General features: G+C 41.2%; 1 protein-coding gene across 1 annotated transcript in view; it reads right to left on the bottom strand.

Annotated features, from left to right (window-relative positions):
- SLIT3 (slit guidance ligand 3) overlaps positions 1 to 22,710 on the bottom strand; it is a gene marked incomplete at its 5' end in the record, with an annotated part of 525,497 nt that overhangs the window by 248,579 nt on the left and 254,208 nt on the right. The window contains one exon of the mRNA XM_080626822.1: positions 13,184 to 13,255. Coding sequence (XP_080482948.1) covers positions 13,184 to 13,255 — 72 coding nt within the window. The remainder of the gene's footprint in view (positions 1 to 13,183; positions 13,256 to 22,710) is intronic.

Below are 22,710 nucleotides of genomic sequence, written 5' to 3'. Positions count from 1 at the left end.
TAGTATTTTTTCCTGACATTAGTTCATAAATGTATTCCTGGCAGAGGCAGCTGCTTCCTCTGCCAGGATTGTTTTAACAAAAAGGCAGTCATGTGCAAGAGAACTTTTACTCCCCAGCAGGATTAGGAAGCAAGTTGGGATCAAAAGAGCATAGCAGTTACCTTGCCTGACCCTTTAACCAAAATCTCAACCATCTAATTCATACTGAAATGTGGCAGCACTGAAATTGAATGGCCACAGAAAAGCCTTGCCCCAAAGTTTTCTTTCTTGCAATCAAAGCAACAAATCTTTTGTAAGTAGGTAAAGAGGATACCTGCACAACTGGCTTCCCAGACATTCCTCTCATCCTTCTCAGTCATCCTCCTGAGAGTGCTGCTTGCCTAACTTATTGGCAAGAGATTGCTGTTATCTCCCAGCCTGCATTAACCCTTAATGATGCTTTCCAGCTGCTCCACAAGCAGTGAGAGCTCCACATCTTTGAAAAGCATAGTGAACTGAACGCAGAAAGCTAAAAACCAACCCACGACCACCACCAACCCCCCAATCAAACCAGTCCACCTAACTGCAAGCCCCCTTCTCCAGTGAATCATTCCAGGCAAGCCACTTGACCTCCCTGCAGCAGTTATCTTCCTTCTAAGACTGGGTTTAAAAGCAGGACCTAATCAATACCTGATGCTGTATACGACCTGAGCTTAAGTGTATAAATTAAATACAAAATAAAGCAGGTTCAAGGGTGAAACTCATGGACAGGGCTACTGAGGGGTCACAAAAGAAAGTAGAAGGAAGAAGAAGAAAAAAAGAAAACAATCTCATTTCTAAAGCTGATTTTCACACCAGAAAGATGCATTTCCCACTACACATCACAACAAGCAATTTTTAAGGTGTATGAAAAAGAATAATGCACTGAAAGGTAGTGACTTGGGTGCAGTGATTTGTATGTTGTGCTCCTGGATATGCAGCAAGAACTGCTTATAGGGATCTTAATGCAAACCATTTGCCTGAAGAAACCCTGCGCACCATGACACAGTTTTATATAGCTCATTAGCTCATCTGTTTAAATGAGTGAAATTCTAGGGTTTGGTGGTTGTTGGAGAAGCACCATTCTACATCCTAGTATTAATATATTGACTGCCTTTTAAGCAACTTCTGATTGTCAGGATATCGAGGCAGAATTATATAGGGAAATACACTGATCCTTCTAGAAAGGCTCATGTTCCTTCAAAAGAGCAAGTAAATCTTCACTTGACATAGTAAAACAAGAGAAAGAAAGAAGGATTTTAAGTGTGAAGATGGCACATTGGACAACCTGTGTATGCATATTCTCACAGTGTTCCTGCACTACTGTTCAATGATTTGGAAAAATAACTCCAAAAAGAGCATTAAAAAACCCACAACAGACTGGAGCAGAGGTTATTTCCACATGACGACAGAATTCTCTCATTTGTTTCTTTGACATTTATGGGACCACCAAAGGGTAAAGAAAAGCAAAATTAGATCTCACAGGGTTTTCATAGGAAAAAAAGTGGAGGAAAATTATATTCTGTAGCAGAAATCAGTTGTACAAATGAGACCATCATCTAAAAGCCCTTTCCAATGCTGCTCTCTTGCATTTGTCCTGTGTCATCTGGTCTTAAACAAGAGGGGTTTTATTCTTGCCTACCTCAAAGCTACTTTTCTAAAACCATTCTCAGATTTACACCTAGACAATCAACTTTGCACTGATTCTACGCATCTCCTAATAGATATTTGCACGTCTGAGGATTCCCTCTGTGCTCCACTTACAGTTAGACCTGTATTTTACATTGGAAGAAAACACTGCAGATCCAAGCACAAACATGATTTTTTAAAATAAAATTATCTTCTTAATATCTACATAGGATTTACACTATCTGAGCTGCTTGTGAGGATGTTTTCAAAAGAAGCAGCAATTTAGCTGTTTAAAAAGACTGCATAATATTCCTTGCTGTATAAATACAGTGAACATATGTTCATGTAAAACCGATTTATGATGAAAAGACTGTAAAATACAACCATACCACTACAGTTTAATTCTTTTTTTCCCTCCAAAAATGTCTGCCTTTCAAGGCATAACAATTTTGGATTGAACTGTAATACAGGTGGCTTCATTTTCCTACAGCCACTTTATCTCCTGGAGCCACCCAACTGCAAGATAGTGAAGCCCTATAACAGATAGTATCACTGAATGAGAACCATAATCACTCCCTTCCATGCTCGAAATGTGGCAAGAAACTACATGGGCTTTGTAGGCGTAGTCCTTGTTCTGCTCTGGCACAGAAAACTGCAGCTGAGATGAGGACTGACAATGGCCATGCAGCAGCCTTGCTGAGGTGGGGTCAGGCAGGGGGACATTCATCTTATTCTGTGGTCAAGGAAGAGCGGTGCAGGAAATCTATTCCCCCAGTCAATTACTGAAATGAATTTCTGAGCCTAAGTAATTGGAGAAAACAAGAATCCATTTACTTACTTGGTTTGCACTAGTGTTTTCATCACTTTTTTTAACGGGGTTAGATTAAAAATAGTAATTGTGTTAGCCAGAAAAAGTGATGCAGTATTAAGTAAGAACCGAGGAGGTTTTATTCACCTTAAAAGGTAAAACAAATCCAGGAGCACTCTTGCCCATTTACAAAACACAATATCAAAAGTGCATCCCAGTGAGATGGCAAAACAACTGGAGGCTCCAGAGACCCACAGGATCTCAGCCTGGAATGAAAAAAGCACTCCCTGCAGACCCCTCTTCATTCTGCACGGAATTGGGCCTGCTGGACACATCCCACAGCAGAGTGTGGCACTGCCACTGAATGAGCAGGCACTGCTCTTGTGCCAAAAGACCCTTTTTCTCCCTGGCTAAGACACGTGCTGCACTGACTGCAGAGCCAAGCTGAAACATGGGGAGAGGGGGAAGAACAACAAAACAGACAGCTCAAGCTATGGTTTTAACTTTGTCCAGCTGGAAAGGTCAAGAGGAAAAGGGAAACTTTATTCTGCTGGTGGATGGTATTTACAACCTCCATTTATTCATGGAGTCTGCACTAAAATGATATTGCTATGCTGTTTTGGCTAGAAACTGCCTAGGCTGACCTCTCCATGCCCAGTACAGCACCGGAATAATTCCATACAAAAGGTTTGCATTAAATGTAATGAAGCAAATGACAAAATCAATAAACCTGGAATGGTGTGGCTATCATAAAAATGACGTAAATTCAGAGTTCACAGTGCTTATGAAGCTATTGAGAATTATAATTAAAACCAGTACTATCTTTTTTTTAGAATGAAAGTTCCTTTTGACAATCACAGATGAATGCTACAGGAAATCTTCAACAAATGTATTCAAAATTAATCTATGGCACAAAGACAGCATAAATTATACAATGATAAACTGTAAGCATAGGTTAGCCTAAAAAAGTACATAATGAAGAAAATTTGATTTTCATACTTTTTCAACTGCTGTCATATCCCATTTCAATCAAGTTTCATATCAAAAGGACTGTAAGAATACCACAGAGCCTGTTTTTAAATCATGGTATTTTCTGGAGTTTGTTTCTGTCAAGGAGACTTTTGTAAGACTATTAAACCAGAAAAGGGCCAAATCTGCTATTCATTACTCTCCATTCAACAGCAGCACTGCACCACAGGTGCTGCATCAGAATTTATCTCGGTTTTATTAGTATAAAAGAATAAGGAGCCCAGAAAGCACCGAGCAGAGCTCAGCGGAATGAGCGAGCAGATAAGTAATCACTGGGAATATCAGTTGTCACCATGACCTGTTGTAGCAGGTTTCAAACCCCAGATAACAGATGCCATTCAAACTTTGGGGTGAGGTGCTTCTTTGTCAAGCTCTGCACACGGAGCTTATGGGCTCGTGTTAAAATTTACACCAGTGTCACAGCTAGACAAGTGAACTACACACAACTTAACTCCCCAGATGCCCCAAAATGAGCTTTCAAATACTTTTCACCTCATCAAACAGAAAATTCACTACAACTTTTAGAAGTGACCCTCAAGCCTGGGGTTCTCACACCCGAATGCTGAACTCCAGTGCAAATAGTTCACACGGCTCTGTCAGATGGGCTGATCTTCCTGATGGGAGGCAGCACATCATGTCACTCTTCAAACCCCCACTGATGACCAACCTGCATTACTAGCAGCTATAGAAGCAGCCCTTTTAGGCAGGATCAGGCAATACATTATGCAAAATACAAAGCATAGGGCAGATTGGAGCAGAATTAGAAGTAGATGGAAAGGACAACTTAGGCCTATGTGGTCCACTTCATCTTTCTTGTCATCAGCATTAGGATTTTACCAGATGAACACAGGAAGTGCAGACTTTAAATGATCCTTGAATACATTTCCAGAAAAGGAAAAAACAACTGGTATTTATGCTTGTCTTACACCTATAAGTAGTATTTTAAAATCAATGGTTTGGGCCCAAATTGATATTGAAAACAATATATATTACGGTGGACATAGTGAATGCAGAAATGTGGTAAATTAAAATTATGCATAAGCTTATTATGGAGGTCGTCAGCTTTGCTTTGCATCAGAAAAATGAAAACTTTTAAAATATTCAATTCCACCATACTAAATGCCACCAAACATACATCCTCCCATACCAAATACTTCTATCCTTATGTAGTTGTATTTCATAGGTAGAGCACACCAGGGAGGTATTTCAGCTTTTATTTATCTGACATTTTACTCAAGGGAAAGCAACCTTTACAGTGAGGAAATCTGTTTCTCAGGAGTGATGGTTCAGCTTTTAATGAGTTGTCAGTGACAGATCCCTTGTGGCTAGCTGAGCCCACAACCATGGGCATCCATGAAACAAATCCTTCCTGTGATGCAAGTGGACAGGAGAACAGAGCACACATCCCCTCTACTTAATGCAGCTGCTTTCATTTAAAATGAAAAATAAAATAAATCACCAGTGCATTTTCAATCTGTGAAATCCATCTCAAGTGAAGTACTAGGGGTAGCGTAGCACAGCCAACAGATTTAAGATCATTCTGTGCTGGTTAGTCCACCTGGTGTTTTATTTATGTGCAAGGAACATGGGAAAGGGGATTACATAAAACAAAACCTATTTTAAAAATGCAAGTATAGTCTGACCACACTCCCAAATATGACATATGTTTAAAGGCCTCATGAAATGGCTCTGGAGTTTTCCAGTATTTATCATGTGTGTTGCAGAATTTACAGGTTATCAGTCTGCACATGTTTCTGCCATTGCTCCCTGATGCATCTGGGACCATCCCAGGCTGTTCAGGAATAAAGCCAGGAATTATCATTCCTTTTAGCAACTCTTATAAAACACAAGAATATCGTGCAGGTTGGGACCAAACCCTGCAGCTCGCCACGTGAAGAGCTGACATAACACTACTGTTGAGCATTTGCGAGAATGAGCTATCAAGACTGAAATGAGTTCACTAGCTGGCAAGGTTACTGCTGAGCCAGCATCTTTTACATCAGTGGACAATGCAAAAACCCCACAAAACTATCTTCCCAAGAAGGTCATTTTGAATAATGACTATCCTTATGATGTTAAAAGAGACACATGCAAAGGTTTCAGGATTGTAATGTCACTGAAAACTACAATATTTCCTGACAGTCATGACAAACTGGTGGAGAGCACAGCTATTCTCACAGGGCACTGCCTGCGTGTACCATGTTCTAAGGAAATGCAGAATTAACTCTTTATTCAAGACACTTTGCTCACCCTCAGCCATCCTGCATGAGGCTGCTGTGAGAGGGAAGGGATGTAGGGACAGCATTCCACACTGCAGGACATGCACCCTTGTGGACACTGCTACAGACCAGCAGGCAGTACAGATGGATGCATTGCCACTGCTGCACAAGTACAGACAAGAAGGCTGAGCCTAGTCACGGTAGGCAGAGAGGAGACTGCTGAAAAGGATGCAGTAGCAGCTATGATGTCCCTGACATGGCTACACAGCATTTAGGTTTCCTTGCTTTTTTCTCTCACTATAAGATAGACAAAAGCAGATATTTCTAAGGATCAGGACAGGTAAATTGTAAAGGTTAGTGATTCAGAACTGGAAGACAGAAAAGCAAAGGATAATATATGCCAACCTGTCCTCACGCAGGATAGCCAGCAGCAGGTCCCAAGCCAAGCTGTGATCCACAGCCAGTCAGTCCCTGCAAAGGTGGGCCATGACTCTTAGAAGGCAAATGAAGTGACCACCTTCTGTGTCACTTGCCGCTGGCCCTGTGTCTGAGGCCAGCTGAAGGTGTGAAGAAATAAACATTGCTGCTTCACAAACCGTCCACTCCCAGGACTCAGACTCTGCTGGGTTAGTTATGCACATCTCACCCAACATTCTACATTGTGCAGGGAACATGCATGTGCATTTCAATCAATCATATCTTCTTAATGAGTTAATTGTGAAATCTGTGCTTTCTGCATTTATTCGAAAGGGGAGAACAGATGGCAACAGCTCAATCTAATATATTCATAAAATTAACTTACGCTGCTGGTGATGTTTCGCCATGGAAGGTGGCAAGTTGGTAACGTGTTATTTTAATGTTATAATAATGCTGCATTACAATGGAATTTCTAGGAAATCAAATGTGATGGCCACAGAGATCTCTCTTGAATTCATTATGGTCACTACCACAATGAATACCAATTATAGGACACAGAAAGGAAAACACTGTTGGAATACATTGAGAGCAGTGTGAATTTACAAATAAGGAGAAGAAAAATGATTTGCAAATCCTTAAGGCTGAAATAACACAATCTTTTCACACCCTAAAGAATGCAAAAGACTTGTCTAACAAGGATTTCCAAATAGCTGTTTCACTACCTCTGACCTGTTTGCCAGCTCTGAAAACACTCACAAATACCAGCTGAGATCAAAGCAACCTTAAATCTGTTCTGTAATAGAAATATATCCTTTCTTTAAACGTTCATGCATTTGCAGTTAAAACATACTGTGCCTTTCATGCACATCATCAAATACAGACACATGTTGTTCAGCCTATTGAAAGGCACATAAGCAAATACACAAGCCAGGATGTGATAATCAATTCTCCTCTGCTTTTATTTGAGGCCAACCACTGATTTCAGTAGACTTATTCCAGATTTTACACCAAACAAGTGGAAAATCTGGCCAACTGTTTATCTTCCTCCTTTTGTTTTATTTTATCACTGACTGCAACACTAACACTGAATACTGTACACAAAAGTCAAGAAACTAAGGCCAGGAATTTCAGAGGGCTCAGGATAAGAGTCTCCCTGGAGAACCCAGCATCAAGGAGTTAAGTTTTCTAGGCAACATTTCATTAAGATATACTGCATATTTCTGTATGGCAAATAATTCACCATCACTTGCTTTCTGCCAGTGAAATGGCTACACACAAATCAATCATTATTTCCTTGGGTTTGTTCATTATTTTAACTTGACAGGTCTGTTTAATTATTTCTATTCTATGGCTGAATGGCAAAAATTACAAATATGCTCTGCAGTGCTGGTGATGATGGATAAAACATGGACAATTTGATATTTTGTGTAGGTGAACGTAAAAGACTTCTCAACATAAAGAGCAAGTTCAGCTTTTTCCACAACCTGAATGTGCAATCTAGACGTTTAATTTTTGGAAAAGTCACCTGGATCGATGCTAACAGTAGCTGCATGCAGAAAAAGTAAAGAGCATCTTCCAAGAAAAGCCATTTCACAAGTAAGAAACTCTAACTAATAGTCACAAAACCATTTTACAGTACTTGCAGAGCTCTGATTTTTTACATTGCATTGGTAATGCAGCCACTAGGAAATAAATGTGTACTGACTTCCAGAAGTGTTAAATGTTACATATGTGCTGCATTTTTTAAAACCATCTAAATGCTTACTTTCTTCCTGCAAAGAAATCGTTAGGGCTATAAAGAAGGATATTACCCACAATTTCCTAAGTGGCCCCAGGATGCCAGAAAAGCAGCTTGCAGGTCTAGTAATATGAGCTATTATCTTATGTGCCACTGAGAAATATTTAGACAGAAATGCAATGAGCCTGTATTATCATGACAGATGAACCTGTTAGCTCATGGGTTTTTTCTGAATCCCAGCACTACAGAATTCTCTCTCATAGTCAAAGCCTCCAAAAGGAAAAAGGCAGAAGCCAAATATGCACAGAAGTGAGTTCCAGTGAATCAAGAGCAAGGAACGGCAGCAACTTCCCACAGAAAAAGCAGTAACTGTGATTTCACGTGGCTCTAGCTCAGTGTGGGGCTCAAACAGGGTGTCCACACTGTCTGGTCAGCTGCCCCTCTGCTCTCCTGTACACTGCACACATATTCATGGTTTCCTTTCAGCGAACTATTCAGTTTCCTTGGCTGGGAGATGCTGATGTCAAAGAGCTCATACACAGCCGCACGTGAACCCTACAGTATGGACATAGGCCAGTTCTTAACACCCAGCCCTGCCACCAGCACACACTCCTGGATGTGGATCACGGATGCTGCATTGACACAGACACCAACACCAATCTGTGCACTCTGATATATGCAAGATATACATTTACACCCTCACTGCTTACAGAAGTAGCTTTTTCTTCAGTCTGAAAGGTACAAGATGGGAATGGGTAACAAAGGAGTAAAGGCTTAGAGAAACAACAACCAAAATTTGACCATTTTAGTCTCTGCTTGCTGGTAAGTCTTGGGCTATTGATCTTCCTTACTGCAATGCTGCAAGACAAAGGAATAAACTGTTGAGACATTGTAAAAGCACACAGGGCAGCAACTTGCCAGAAGAATACTTTGAAATCTGCCCTTCGCATTTCTTATGGAGAAATGATCCCTGCAGCACAACAAGCCCTGATATCATATCTCCAAGAATCACATACCTACAATGTTTTGTGACTGGTTATGGTCAGGCTTCACAGTCCTGAAGAGAGCACAGGGAGAGGAAGAGCTAGGAGCATACTGCCAATAACCACAAGCAACACCTTGAAAGAATGGCTGCTGCTGTTATAGGATCTTGATCTGAGTCAGCTTTTGCACGTCTCTATCTGGGAATCTGGCTAATTCAACAGGAACTGCAGGAATGCCTCATCAGGGAAACACTCATTTGAATGCCAAGATGTGATACAAGCAGGGCAAACGTGCAGAAACCCAAGAAGCAGCCCTATATATTTTGATGATGGAAGGCCAGGGCTGACAGTGCTGAGTTAGCCCAAAGCTCAACAAGACCCAAATCCATAGACTTTAATTCTTGAAATGCATGTGCTTACTTGGGGCTAGATTCCTGCAAAAAACATTTCCTGTTCCCTGAGTAATAAGTAACAGAAATTGAATACAGGTGTGTACTGCAAGCTGGCCCTCGCCTGCCCTTTCTTGTTCAACTGTTTTAGGCCTCCTGAGCAGCATTTCTGCATCTATTCTACAATATGTTCAAAGTGTCAGTTTACACCAAATTCCCATATAAGTTCATTATTGATAATGCACATTATCTGCTAATGATACTTCCCAAAAGCTGTATAATCATTTCTATATTTTAGTTATAAATAGACTTCCTAACTCACTCTTTGTGTGCAGGTTCTTCCTTTGATTTCATAGTCAAACAGCAGAAAACACTTCATACAAAAATAATTCACACAACTTGCCAGCCTCTGCTCCGGGTTTGTCCTCTGCAAAAGCACTGGCCTCCCTGACATTTACAACCTCTTCTTTATAGCACAGCCCTTATGCGAGCCCATCTTCCTGGGCTCACTGCTTTGCTAAGGGAAGGACAAAAGATAGAAAGGTTTTACCATTTAAAACAAACAAACAAAAAAAGGCATGGTGGACAATAGGCTGAAACATTGCTTTTTGTAACACTTCTTTCTTTCCTATCTTAATATGTCTTTTTTTCAATGACCAAGACTTTCTCCGTACCAAGCCACTGCTGCAGCCCTGGTGCTTGAGGGACATCACCAAAGATTCCCTGGCTTGGCACATGCAGCAGCACCTCAGCACCTCTTCAGTTCCGGATTTGTTTTCCACCAGTACCTTCCACCTGGACAGAGCTGCCACATTGTGCTGTTTACTGTGAGAGGGTAGTGCTCCCAGGGTTTCCAAATGGCACCCACCAGAATTTACATTGAGCCCTTAGGCTGTGTATTTCATAGGCTGCATCCAAAAGACATTCATGCCCTAGCTTGGACTATTGCATCAACTGCTTGTTTTTTCCCCGAGGGAAGCTTTCCAAGCTGCTGTTAAAGACAGCATCACCCTGGAGACTTTTGCATGTTCTAGCACTTGCTGTGTCCCTATTATAATATCTACCGTTGTTATTTTTCTCAGGACATCTGGACACTTGATGTAGAAACTAGAAGAATATGAAGCCATGTTAAATGTCAAGGTATGAAAACAGACAACTCCATTCCACCCTGTCCCCATATGAATTTTAAAGATAACTGGAAAGGTTTGGGGCATGTGGGAGAATATGTGACTTCATATCTTCTGTCTAAAAGTCTCCAGAATCCCTCAAAAACATGCTTTAGAAGGTGAAAGAACTCTGAGACACCACAATAAATCTGCAAAGTGATAACCATAGAAACGGCCAACCCTGCTGCTCTCATGTTAGCACATGTGTCAGAGTCACCAGGCGACTGGCACTGCAGGTGCTGGAGCAGCTGAATGTACTGACAGGCACAGACTCATCCTCCTCCTCTAGGTGCTTCAACACTCGTGCCTGTTGGCATGGTCATTTCTGTGACTCAGAAGGGAGCGATTTGGCTGCCAAGTCTAGACTGAGAATGGGAATTGGCAGGTTTAAGCTTACTGCTTAAAGCTTTAAGAGCTTTAAACATGAACTTGGTTCAACTTGTATCACACCCCTATAGCTACTGCTGCAGACATTTTAATGTGCTTCCAGCAGCAAGTTGGCTCAAGATTTGTCACATTTTTCTCAGCAACTCATGGGCCACTAGTCTGTGTCTGGAAGCAAGTCACCTGAGCCAATGACTCACCCTGGGCACACAGTTCACCCACTGCTCATAAAGAATACCTATAGATCTGAGTGAAACATCTCCTTCTCCTGATGTTTATCTAAACAATCAGTACTTGAGGCTCCCATCAGCAAATCTATTCATTAGACACTAAGCTCTGTGCTGCTGCTGAGCCAGAGGCTGGACTAGGTGACCTCCACAGGTCATTTCCAACCAGAACTATTCGATGATTCTGTGATAATTTCAGCATTTCTGAAAGACAGAAACAGTCACTACAGGGCAGTACTTTTCATACTGGGACTTCTACAGCAAAAGAATAGATATCGCCTAACTTGACAGCTACAGCTTTTTGTAAAAAAAAAAAAAAAACATTTATAGAGCTTCTATAAGCACGCCATCCGTCCCTTGATATTGGCTTATGTAAAGGTGAGACCCTGGTTCCTTCTGCACTGAGATTGGGTGCATAAATTAAGCTTGTCAGAGGTGAAATGGACTCTGAATGCAAACTTTGCTATTTTAAACGAAGGTAGGCAACTAATACTGAGTTACAGCTGGGAAGTTAGATTTTCTGAACAAAACACCATCTATCACTCCTCTAGATGACACAATGTAAGTAAAGCTCATGCTAGCATGATAAAAAAGCAACAGTTCTGTCTAAAATACAGAAATTTCTTCCCACTATAAACTATATTCTACAGTATCTTCCTATGTGTTAAAAAGCAGACCTGCTCACACAGGTCCTCTGACGCTCCTCCACCGAAGAGGAACATTAGAGTACAGGCTCAGAGGAGTTTAACTGGCTTCTTGAGATGTGTTTTCTTAGGCTGACATTTTCAGGTAAAAAAGCCTTTACACCTGAATAGGTGAAGTCCCTTTTTTAATATACATGAAGTAAGTAGGAAACCACTGAAGAAACACAGGCTTAGTATGCTGAATGCCTGCAGAACAGCTGCTAAGTGTCACAGGACATTTGTAAGTCTTCATGTTCTGTCTGAGAGAGCACAGGGCGGCACAGCACAGTGTTGCTCCTGTGTCTGTGCTTTCCAGCCTAGAGGAAGTCCTGCTTTGGTCTTTGGCAGTACAAACCCCAGTGATGTGATATTCCCTGCAACACAGCATCACCAGAGAAAGTACAAGATAGTGCTTTGCCCTTGGATGCAGATGTGGTTGTGCTCTGACTCCTCTTGACTGCCCTTAACAGTTTCCATGCTGTCTGTAGGAAAAAAAAATCTAGTCTGGATGCAAAAAAGGTTTTTCATTGGGGCAAGAAGCGAAAACAGAGCACAGGTATGTTGCAAGAGCGTTTGTAGAAAAGTGCGTCTTTTTAGATCTCCTTTAAGCTGATTCTTCTATTAAATAAACAATTAAAAAATCCACACTGTTTTTGCTATGCTTACAACATGGAACATGTTGGGGTAGCAGATTTCAGGTGTGTGGCGTGGTCATGCAGTGCTAATGCTAATGGCTCTGAAGTGGTTCTGAAATCCTGACTCTTTGCCAACTTGTGGGCTGTTATTTCCTTTTCCAGTTCACCTTGTGTTGACTCTAACGATGCCAACAATGTGTCGGTGCATGGGTATGAGCAGAAATGTATTTCTGGTATGTAATATGTCAGAACCTCTAGCAGCTCTGAAATGCAGAGCTGGAAGGCGTTATCTACACATATTTCAGGCTGTAGGTTACAGAAAATTGCTAGTTCAGACTCATTCATTAGCACAAACTGCAAAAGCTGGTTTTATCTTTTTAATGACTCTTTAAAGTTACTTTACTTTTTACTACAAACTGTCAAAGCACGCACACAGCTACTGTGACTGCGCGCCACATTTTGCCAGGCTCATTTCCCACCCAAGTGCTGGGACATAAAATTTCATCTAAGTGATTTGATTTCTGACTCTACCAGTTCTTTCCTTATGCGTATTTTGCATCAAGACTTGGACCATGATTTCAGTGGATCTTGCAGAACAACACTGCAGGGAGTGGAAAAGCCTTTAATGATACTTTTTCCTTCGCTCAAAGCTTCCCCAGGTGTGTTGTACAATGCACATACATCCCAAATAGGCATGTGAGGCCCTCGATGATAACCTGCTGCACACAGCAGGGTCCACAGCTCTCTTTTGTGTTGCAAAGAGCTAATAACCATGTGGTACTCAAACAAATAGTAACAGCCAGATGTAACCTAGGGAGAATGGGTTTCACTACAACTAGTAATGAAGTTGTCACTTACAAATTCTTCACATCAACGATTCCTCGAAAGGCCTTTCTAGGGATTCCTTTTATCTGGTTTTCACTCAGGTCTCTGAATAAGGGAAGAGAAAAAAATGCATTGTATTAACAAAGAGAACCAATTTCTCAAATCTAAATAAAGGCAAATACACAAGCTTGGCAAAGGAGATGTTTCTGGATTTGTTACACCACACGATGTTCTCAATTATCTCCTCCAGAGGTCTGTGTCATGAGCTGAAATGACTGTCCAAAAGAAACCACCAGAATTCGTCATACAAATGACAGAACTTTCAGAAAACATCACTTGTGGTCATGACACTGGCATGATGCCACGAGTCACTGGCAGAGTACCTGCAGCCAAACCTTAAGCCTTGAAATTGCAACCCTGCAGTGGAAACGTAATCTTCTCACCATGCTCCTGTTTGTTTACTGACTGCAAAACCTCCAGCTGCCCCTGCTCAGATTACAGCCCTTATGTGAAATTAAGAGTCAGGAAAAACACGACAATCATTCTCTTGTGAGCTTTGTATATCTACATTGAAAAGGTCTCAATCCACTGCATGAAAAAACCCACTGCACTGTGTTTCATTGGGAAGGACAATTCTTAACCTTGGCTAAACAAAACCAACCAAACCAAACCCTCCAAGCCCCACAACAGCAGCAATTCAAAATAGCCTTCCAGTGTTCAAAACATTCGAAAATATTTCAACTGAAATCACTACATCTGCATTGTGAGTTCAGGCAGAGCATGAGGTAGAGCAGTGCAAGCTACAGTTTCCTGTTACACGACCTGCATTCAGTTGCTTTCTCCTTTGATGCACTACAAATATTTCCCCTGGAATATTCCAAGTTCACAACCCTCTCCAAGAGCCAATGGAGGCAGGAAGGAGGGCATCGGGAATGGGAGGGAAACGGACACAAAATCAGAAAGTTGGAATGATTTCAGGCTAAGGAAAAGCAGCATTCATAATGATTTCTTTGCTGGGTGCCCTGTCAGCATGGAAAAGAGGCAGCGATTTCACTCCAGTTTGGGGTACAAAGTGGGGGAAGAGAGAAGTGCAAGAACATGAAAGGAAGGCAGGAAAGTGGGAGAGAAAAATTAGAAATAAGCAAATGCAGCAAATGGAAGGCACAGGGATTGCTGGACAAAAGGACAAATAAAGGTAGCACCACGGAGCAGGACATTACAGTGCATCACATGGTGTGACTGTGTTCCTATGTTATACAAGCCCAAGACTTTGCCCCATTCTCAAAAAGAAACTCTGGCTTTCTAATGACTATTAAACCAAATGGCAGTCATCTGTACTTACCCCAGATACTCTTTTCTGTAAGTACATTTTGTGTTGCAGCGAGGCTCCTTTCTAGTCTCCACCAAATTAGCTTTATCAAATGAGAGGCCAGAAATCAGAGCCTGTCACAAAAGCCCACACTGACATTGCAGGTCAAGATGTGTCACACAGGGCTTTCTTCTGCTTTCCATCAGACAGATACGGAAAAAAAGGGGACTATGTCCTTGTCATGAGACTAATTCAATTTATACCAGTCAGGCAGTCTACACCAAATTCTCAAAGAAGCCACAATTGTCCATTCAGACTATTGCAAACACAAATGTGCTGCTGGATACAAGTCTCTTTCTCAAGACAGATTAACATTCTTTGCAACCTTCACAATTTGTTTAACACTGATCCACACTGTGACCCTTGCTTCACCTCCCCTTTCTTCTGCCAGCAACAAAATATTAGTTCCTTAAAGGCAGACCTTCAACCCAGACAAATGATCAGGGAACCCTTACAGAGAAGAGTCACAAGTAAAGTGTATTTTAGACCTATAAGAAGGAAGTCTTCTGTTGAAGACCAGTTTCATGACAGGGAGTCTCTTTGGTGTGACAGTGAGGCACAGCAAAGCCACAGCTAGTGGTAAAATCCTGACAAAACGGCTTAGCAAGGCAAAAACTAGTAAGATCGGAAAGCAAGAAATACACAAAGCAGAACAAAAAGGGCTCCAAAAAGTACAACTATGTGATCAAAGCAGAATTGTGTGATTAAATAAAACATTTTAGTTGCATTTGTCTGGCATTTTATTGTGCATTATTTCAAATAAGGTTTAAAAATTAATTAGGTTTTCAACTTTTTTTTTTTTTTTCCTAATATTATTGTGGTCTAAAAGGGCTAATTCACATTTTGCTTTGTGCTTTGCCTTTCAGCTCTAGCAGTCAGGCAAAAAAAGGCAACAGTAGGAAATGAATCTATTTTCTATGACAATCTTGTAAACTGCATTAATGTTATTTTCCATTTAGGCACTCTCCTCTGGGTAACAGAACTGCCTCTCTAAACGTCCAGGATCACGGCCTGATTTCATACACATCTCCAGTGGTCTGAAGAACTGACACCTCAGTGACGCAGTGTGGAAGAGAGCTGACAAATACTGCTTCATTTCCCGTAACTGCCTCCTCACAGTTCTAATCATCCCTTCCTGAGGTCGTCAGCAAGAGTGCTCAGCTCTGCTTCCTACCACCGTGCCAGACTTTTGTTAAGCATCTTTCATAAGCAACCAAACAGCAACCAGACTCAGCCTGTGCATTCACAGCTCTGCTCTGAGGGAGCAGACGGCTCTAACAGCAACTTGTCTACACAGTTTGTCTTCAGGTTCTAGCTTTTCATTCCCTACTTCTCACAACATAATGGGAGGCTCTCACTGAAAGTATGTAAAATAAATATTAGCTGTTAACTGCAGAAAACCAGATAAATTAAGGTGAGGCTAAAATAAAACCCTAAAAAAATATACAGAAAAGAAAATGAATTGTGGCAGTCAAGAAAAAATACACCACTGATCTCAAGAAAAACACATTATGATTAGTAGGACATTCCCTAGTTTGTAGTCAGAGGTTTCAAGCCACCTACTTCTGTAATGGAAGACACATTTAGTGCCCAGGTGCATGGTGGATCCTAAAGAGGAAATGTGGAATTCCAGCTTTAGAGAAACACACACTTCCAAAACCCCACACCCTAGGAGGTGATGTTGGAGACCTGACCAAAAGCACTTGACCTAAATACAAACGTGCCATTTTGTCAGCTGCACCCTCCTTCACAAGGGTCCTTCTGTACAGAAAGCAGCAAGCCCAACAATGGCAACATGTTCATTTGCATCCTGATAAACCAGACTCTCTGAGCTACACGACTGTTTTTAGGTTAAATTATTCTTCCTGGTTTTGTGATAAATACAGGCAAGTTTCATCCCGTTCAATCTGCCACACGGCTCCAAAGCAGTGCAAACGGCACGGAGATTCTGCAACCAGGCACAGCCTCCTGAAAATGCAGTCTTCTTCTGGAAGTGTCCCCCTGCTTCCTTCACACAAGGGTCCTGCCTGATGGAAATGAGCTCCAAAAGCCTCGGCAGCAGATCACAGAGGAACTAAGTGGGGGGAAAGCACAGCAAGCGATGATACTGGATACGTTTGACAAACAGCTTCCACAGCCAGCAGCGTGCAGTGAATGCCCCTAAGGAAACAGCACTCTTATTTCAGAGATGGAGAAACGAAGCCTCAGAGACATTAAAGAACTTGGACTTCAAGTTTGCATAGATCAGAGATGCAAGAGCTAGCAAAAGCCAGCAGGTGTGGCTCACATGCCCTCACAGCACAGCAGACCACACGTTAGTCTAACCCAACCTCAAACAAGAGCTGGCACAAGTCAATAGATTGTTTTAGGTTCTATTTTAACTTAGCTAAATGCTTTGGACACAGATTAACTCCCTTTGCAAGTCTAATATTGTTTTTCTGATCTTCAAATGTGAATTGAAAGAGCCCTACTGATAAAAGGATAAAAGGGGAAAAAAACCCACCCGAAACTGCTGACGCTTTCAAAGTGCCTCTGCAGCCTTCGCTATAATGCTGGGTTTAGCTTCCTGCCTTAACGCTGCTTACTGCATCCTAAGGGAAATTTCATCTAACACAGTAAATACACAAAGACTTGGGTTTGTATTTTGCCAGTGTCAGAACCTAAATCCATTAATTGGAACACAGACCCTGTGAACATTCCTAAAATATGAATCTTCATTTGAATTATAGACCTAAAACATTACAAATAGCTACTTTAATACAACTTGCAAAGTTACAGTGCTACTGAAAATAAGATGTATTATATGAAAACAAAAAAACATTAGCACTGAGAGCATTATGCTGAGGGTTGTCTCCCTTTTCAAAACCAAAAAGACCCTCTGAGCATCTACCAGTTATTTTCCAGATCTTTTTTGGCAGATTCTGAAATTCAAAAGACTATTTTTAAACAAAGAACGGCTCAGAAAGCATCTTGATTAAGAAGTATTCTAGTTGAACTCTCCTGGCTTTATTACTTCTCCTCCTCAAATGGGCTAAAAGAGAGATCACCATTCAGTGGTAGTCAGTAAAGAACCAGACGTGCCTTTAACGTCTAAAAAGTTTAATGCAAAACCTTACAGAACTAGTCATCAAGAGCCAATGCTTCACAGCCTAACATGTATCTTTCCCAGTATGTTATTTTATGTGGATCCCATAATAAAACTGCAAACCCACAGAGTTAAGCATTAACACATGGAACCCGTGTTCAGCTAAAATGAAGGGAAGATACAGAACAATTAACCTGATTCCTTCAAGCACGTTTTACCTTATCCACAATCCAACTGCTTCATGGAATAAGAAGGGAGAACCCACGCTCTCTCTGTAGCAGCTGATACAAACCCATAAGACAAATACTGGTTGATTCAATTGCATCTGGGGCTTGAGAGTGCAAAATAACTATTGTTTTCCATCACCTCTTCCCGACACAATAAAATTGAAGAATTCATGTTGATTTTTTTCTCTGTACAATAAAACTAATGGAAAGGTATGAATGGGGATGTTAAGTGCCCGCTGTCACTAACGCTAATAAGTACTTTGCCAAGCCAGCCTCACTCCTGCTACAGAATGTGCACCTGAGAAAAATGAGCATTAGTTAATCCATGTTGGTAGCTTGTTCACATTCTTTTACCAAACAAACAGGATTTCTGGGTTAAAAACATTACAGGCTTGTGCATTTACCAAAATAACATAAAAAGTTCTTGAGGTTTTGTGCACTACTAACGTAAAGAGACTATTCTTCAACCCAACATTTCTTTACAAGTGCACTAAACCCAGACTGAACTACTCTGCCAAAGGTCACATACTTGACACAATTTGGTCACTGCAATTTGTCTCATTAGAATTAGCTTTAATTTGTACAGCATGTTACACATAAACTCTCTCCCACAATGTTTCACTGAATTAAATAACACAATTAAGGAGTTAAAGAGTAACAGATGAGAGAAAATTAGAGCGTATAATCCAAAGAGAATAGGTATCTCTAAGTAACACATAATAAAAGATAAGCCAGTCAGTGAAGTGTGGAATGATACAAGGCAGGTTTTCATAGAGCAAGACCTGCAGGGAAGGTAACTTCTGCAGCCAGAGAGCAGGCACAGGGAGCAACAGCTACTAAAGGAAGAATTTGCAAGACAAAATGGGGTAACTTGCAAAGATGTAGAAAGACTCTAAGGAAATCCATACGGGAAAAAAAAGTTTACTCAAGTGTATTTGTAACAATCCCAGCACAGAATATTAATAGTCACAGTGTCTTTTTCTTATAACATTCACAAGGAAGCTTTGTTGTGCCCTGGACTTTCTGTTCCAGTCCACAACAATGTGCAATGCCTCAAACCCTGCTTAACCTCGAGCGTGGGACAACCAGGATGGTAAAACCAGCAGCAGAACAGCTGCAGCACATATTCCCTTCCAAGTGCTACAATATCTTAGAATCATGGAATAGTTTGGGTTGGAAAGGACCTTAAGATCATCCAGTTCCAACCCCCCTGCCATGGGCAGGGACACCTCACAATAAACCATGTCACCCAAGGCTCTGTCCAACCTGGCCTTGAACACTGCCAGAGGTGAAGCATTCACCCCTTCTTTGGGCAACCTGTGCCAGGGCCTCACCACCCTAACAGTAAAGAATTTCTTCCTTATATCCAATCTAAACTTCCCCTGTTTCAGTTTGAACCCGTTACCCCTTGTCCTGTCACTGCAGTCCCTAATGAAGAGTCCATCCCCAGCATCCTTGTAGCCCCCCTTCAGATACTGGAAGGCTGCTATGAGGTCTCCACGCAGCCTTCTCTTCTCCAGGCTGAACAGCCCCAACTTTCTCAGCCTGTCTTCATACAGGAGGTGCTCCAGTCCCTGATCATCCTCGTGGCCTCCTCTGGACTTGTTCCAACAGTTCCATGTCCTTTTTATGTTGAGGACACCAGAACTGCACACAATGCTCCAAGTGAGGTCTCGATCTTCTTGCCCATTGATAGAATGCCCCTTCAAAGAAGTGAGCAATATTACAGTTAACCTGGTCACATCCTTCCAGGTAGTTTCAGCCACTCATTCCCCAGAACCAGTGCAGAGGGATGGAAATCCATCTCCTCTGCCATAAGCATGCGCTTGCAAAGGCTGCTGTGCCTTAAAACTGTGTTAAGAGTGAGTCAAGAGAGCGATCACCGTGCTTGAGGTATGCAAGAAATGGAACTGAATTTCTTGTGTGGTAAATATATCCGAGGCATAACTGCCAGTACACACAAGCTCAAGGATATAGACATTGAAATCAGATCAAAACAGACTTTCTAAATATATTCAACCACATCTTTAAAAATGGCCTCGTACCACATTAAGCTAGCATTCTACTTACAGCAAACAACAGAAGAATTTTTCCTGCCTTGCCAAAATTGGGTGGCCTTTTTTTAATAGTCAAAATCAATATTTAATATTTTCAACAGCTAAACACTATTCTTATCTGTAAGCTATTTTCCTAGTCCAAAACCAGTTAATATTAGAGTTTTTCCCATTCTACAGACAGATTAACAAATAACTGCTGCGACAATTTGGTAACTTTGAGCCTTGTGAAGGCAAAAGATAAATTAAAGATATTTATCATCTTCCAGTGGGAAAAGCACTGACCAAATGAGCTCACTAGGCCAGCAATAGGAACAAGCTGTGGCAAGTGTGACGCTCATGTCAGTAACTCCCTACTCAGGAGGGACCTCACGCTTGGGGAAGCAATGACTTCTCCCTTTTTTAGGTTCAGTGTAAAAGATGGCATTTACCACACAGCAGCAGTTCTAGCTCTCTGAAAGGAAAAATGGGTAAGTCTTGTTGCTGATGTGCTACAAGGCAAGAGCTGAAGAACAATATATTGCACTATTCTGTGGAATTTTGGCATCGCTGCTGGTATCCTAAAAGGAAAAGAAAAAATCTTTCTGCTGCTCCTGCAATAGGATAGATGTTGACAGCATCCGAGTTCTGCAAAACAAAAGCAGACCCTGCAGATGTTTTGTACCCACAGCCACGCAAGGTGATTGTGTTTTTGCAAACATAACACAGGTGGCTTTCAGTTCCTATGCTGGGAAGGAAGCCGCTGAGAAACTTCTAGTTTTGGTTTGGTTTGTTTGTTTTAACGGAGGGAATTTAGCTCAAAAATGCCAATTAAAGCAGTCCTCACTGCCTTCACACAGTCACACACCACTGCACAAGTACTACTGCTAAGCTTGCAGAAGATAAACACCACATTTTCTTTGTTGATCTGGGTTTACTGTGAGGTGATAGATGCTAACCCTGTACTTCTAGACTTCAACATTCAGTCAAAGCTTCACACATTCTGATTAACCCAAGACACAGACACATCCCTTCATTCTGAAGGATACTGAACAGAGGCTGAATTTAGGGTGTTTACTAAACAATCGAGGAGGAAAAGGATCTCAGCAGCAGGTCATTATTTTAGTATCATCTTCCACCTTCTCCAAGGCCAAATTAAAACCCATCTGTTAATGAAGACCCTCTAAGGGTCTTTACAGGTTGATGACTTCTGTCCTGACACAACCACAGGGATCACTCAGTGCATGGTGAAGTCTTTCTAACCATTTAAAAGAACAGAGGACACACACTTGTGCACAATTCATAAGAAGTTTCTAACAGTTTCTCATCACTTCAAATAAACAAAAATCCACTTTGCTTCACTACATCAGACACAGTGCTACAGACCTGGCCCCACTGCACCCACCACAAGCCAGAAAACAAGTCAATCTACCAGAGTATCTCTTACAACATTAGAAAATATTCTCATATTATTTGAAATGAACTGTGAAAACCATCCATGTGTCAATGACCAATGAAAGGCAACATTTGTCTTTATGACTTTTACAGTTCTTCCTTGCTCCTCCTGCCATTTCCAAAATGTCGAGGCAAGAGGGATTGGACAGGACTTAGGAGGCTCTTCTGTTAAAACCACCCATCTTGAGACAGATCCGAGTTCTTTTAGAAAGCAGCATCTGTTTTATCTTTTGAAACATACACACAGAAATTACATTTTACCCCAGTGCCTTTACACTCAACTTTGGATCCATCCAGGAGCAGGAACTGGAAACTGACAGTGGACACAAAGGAGACCCTTGCAGAGAAGCACCCGTCTAGAAATAAGATAAAGCTTCTGACTAATAAATTACAATAAGGCTTCTTTATTAGGAGGATTTAATGTAGATTTTAGTGCTTTAGAGAATGGTATCAATATGCCATTTTGTGGGAAGAGACAAAAAAAACCCCACCACCTTGAAAGTCACATACATTAGGTATTCCACTTCATGCAATTTCTCCAGTAAGTCTTACAGCATGTGGTAAGATTGGCGTGCCAGCAGAGAAACAGAATGCACAGTTCTGACAATATAGTTAAGAGTTTCATTTTGATAGGAAAATCTCCTGTGGAATTATCGTATACTGCTATACATCTGCAATAGGATTACTGATAAACAAAGTGCCCCCAGTGCGATGCTGTTCTCACTCAATGACAAATTCTACCCATGCATTTCTATTCCACTTTTCTCTGAGCAAGTGAGATTACAATACAGAGGTGCTGATATGATTTAGTAGGAATAACATACATCTCAAAGAGGTAGAAGCGCTGACATCAGTGGCAAGAAATGCTTCTTCCCGTGATTTTCCATTTTGGTGAATATTTGCTTTGAATTTCAAAAGCTCTCCTGCTGCTTATTAATGTTAATACTTTCTAAACTGGAAATTCAGCTGTGTGGAGGCTCCTGTATTTAAAGCTAATTTAAAAAAAACCCCAAGTTTTGTACTGTTAACCTGTCTGCTTTCTAATTCTGTGTGTTGAGCTGTACTGGAAAGAAACCCTGTGCATCTTCAGATTCTAAAAGCCAGCAGGCACTATTACCCTCCTCTGAAATCCACAGACCCAAAATGAGCCCCTGTTTAAGTCCAGCCTCATCACTCAGGAAAAAGATATTTGCACTTTATTGAGTTTATTGGCTATATCTTTTTAAAACAATATGGGGAGTCTTTACTTTAGGAGATAAACACGTGAAATCATAAAGTATAAAACAAGAGCTAATAATCTGCACCATCACCGGACAACTGATCAGGAGCTGCAGGAAGAATTGCTCTTTAGTGATCTTTCCTGACCTCATTCTGCCTTTGTTAAGTTCAAG

This window comes from Psittacula echo (assembly GCF_963264785.1).
Source record: "Psittacula echo genome assembly, chromosome: 11".
NCBI lineage: Eukaryota > Metazoa > Chordata > Aves > Psittaciformes > Psittacidae > Psittacula > Psittacula echo.
The sequence above is the reverse complement of the archived record's forward strand: the minus strand, read 5'-3'. Positions and strand labels throughout refer to the sequence as shown.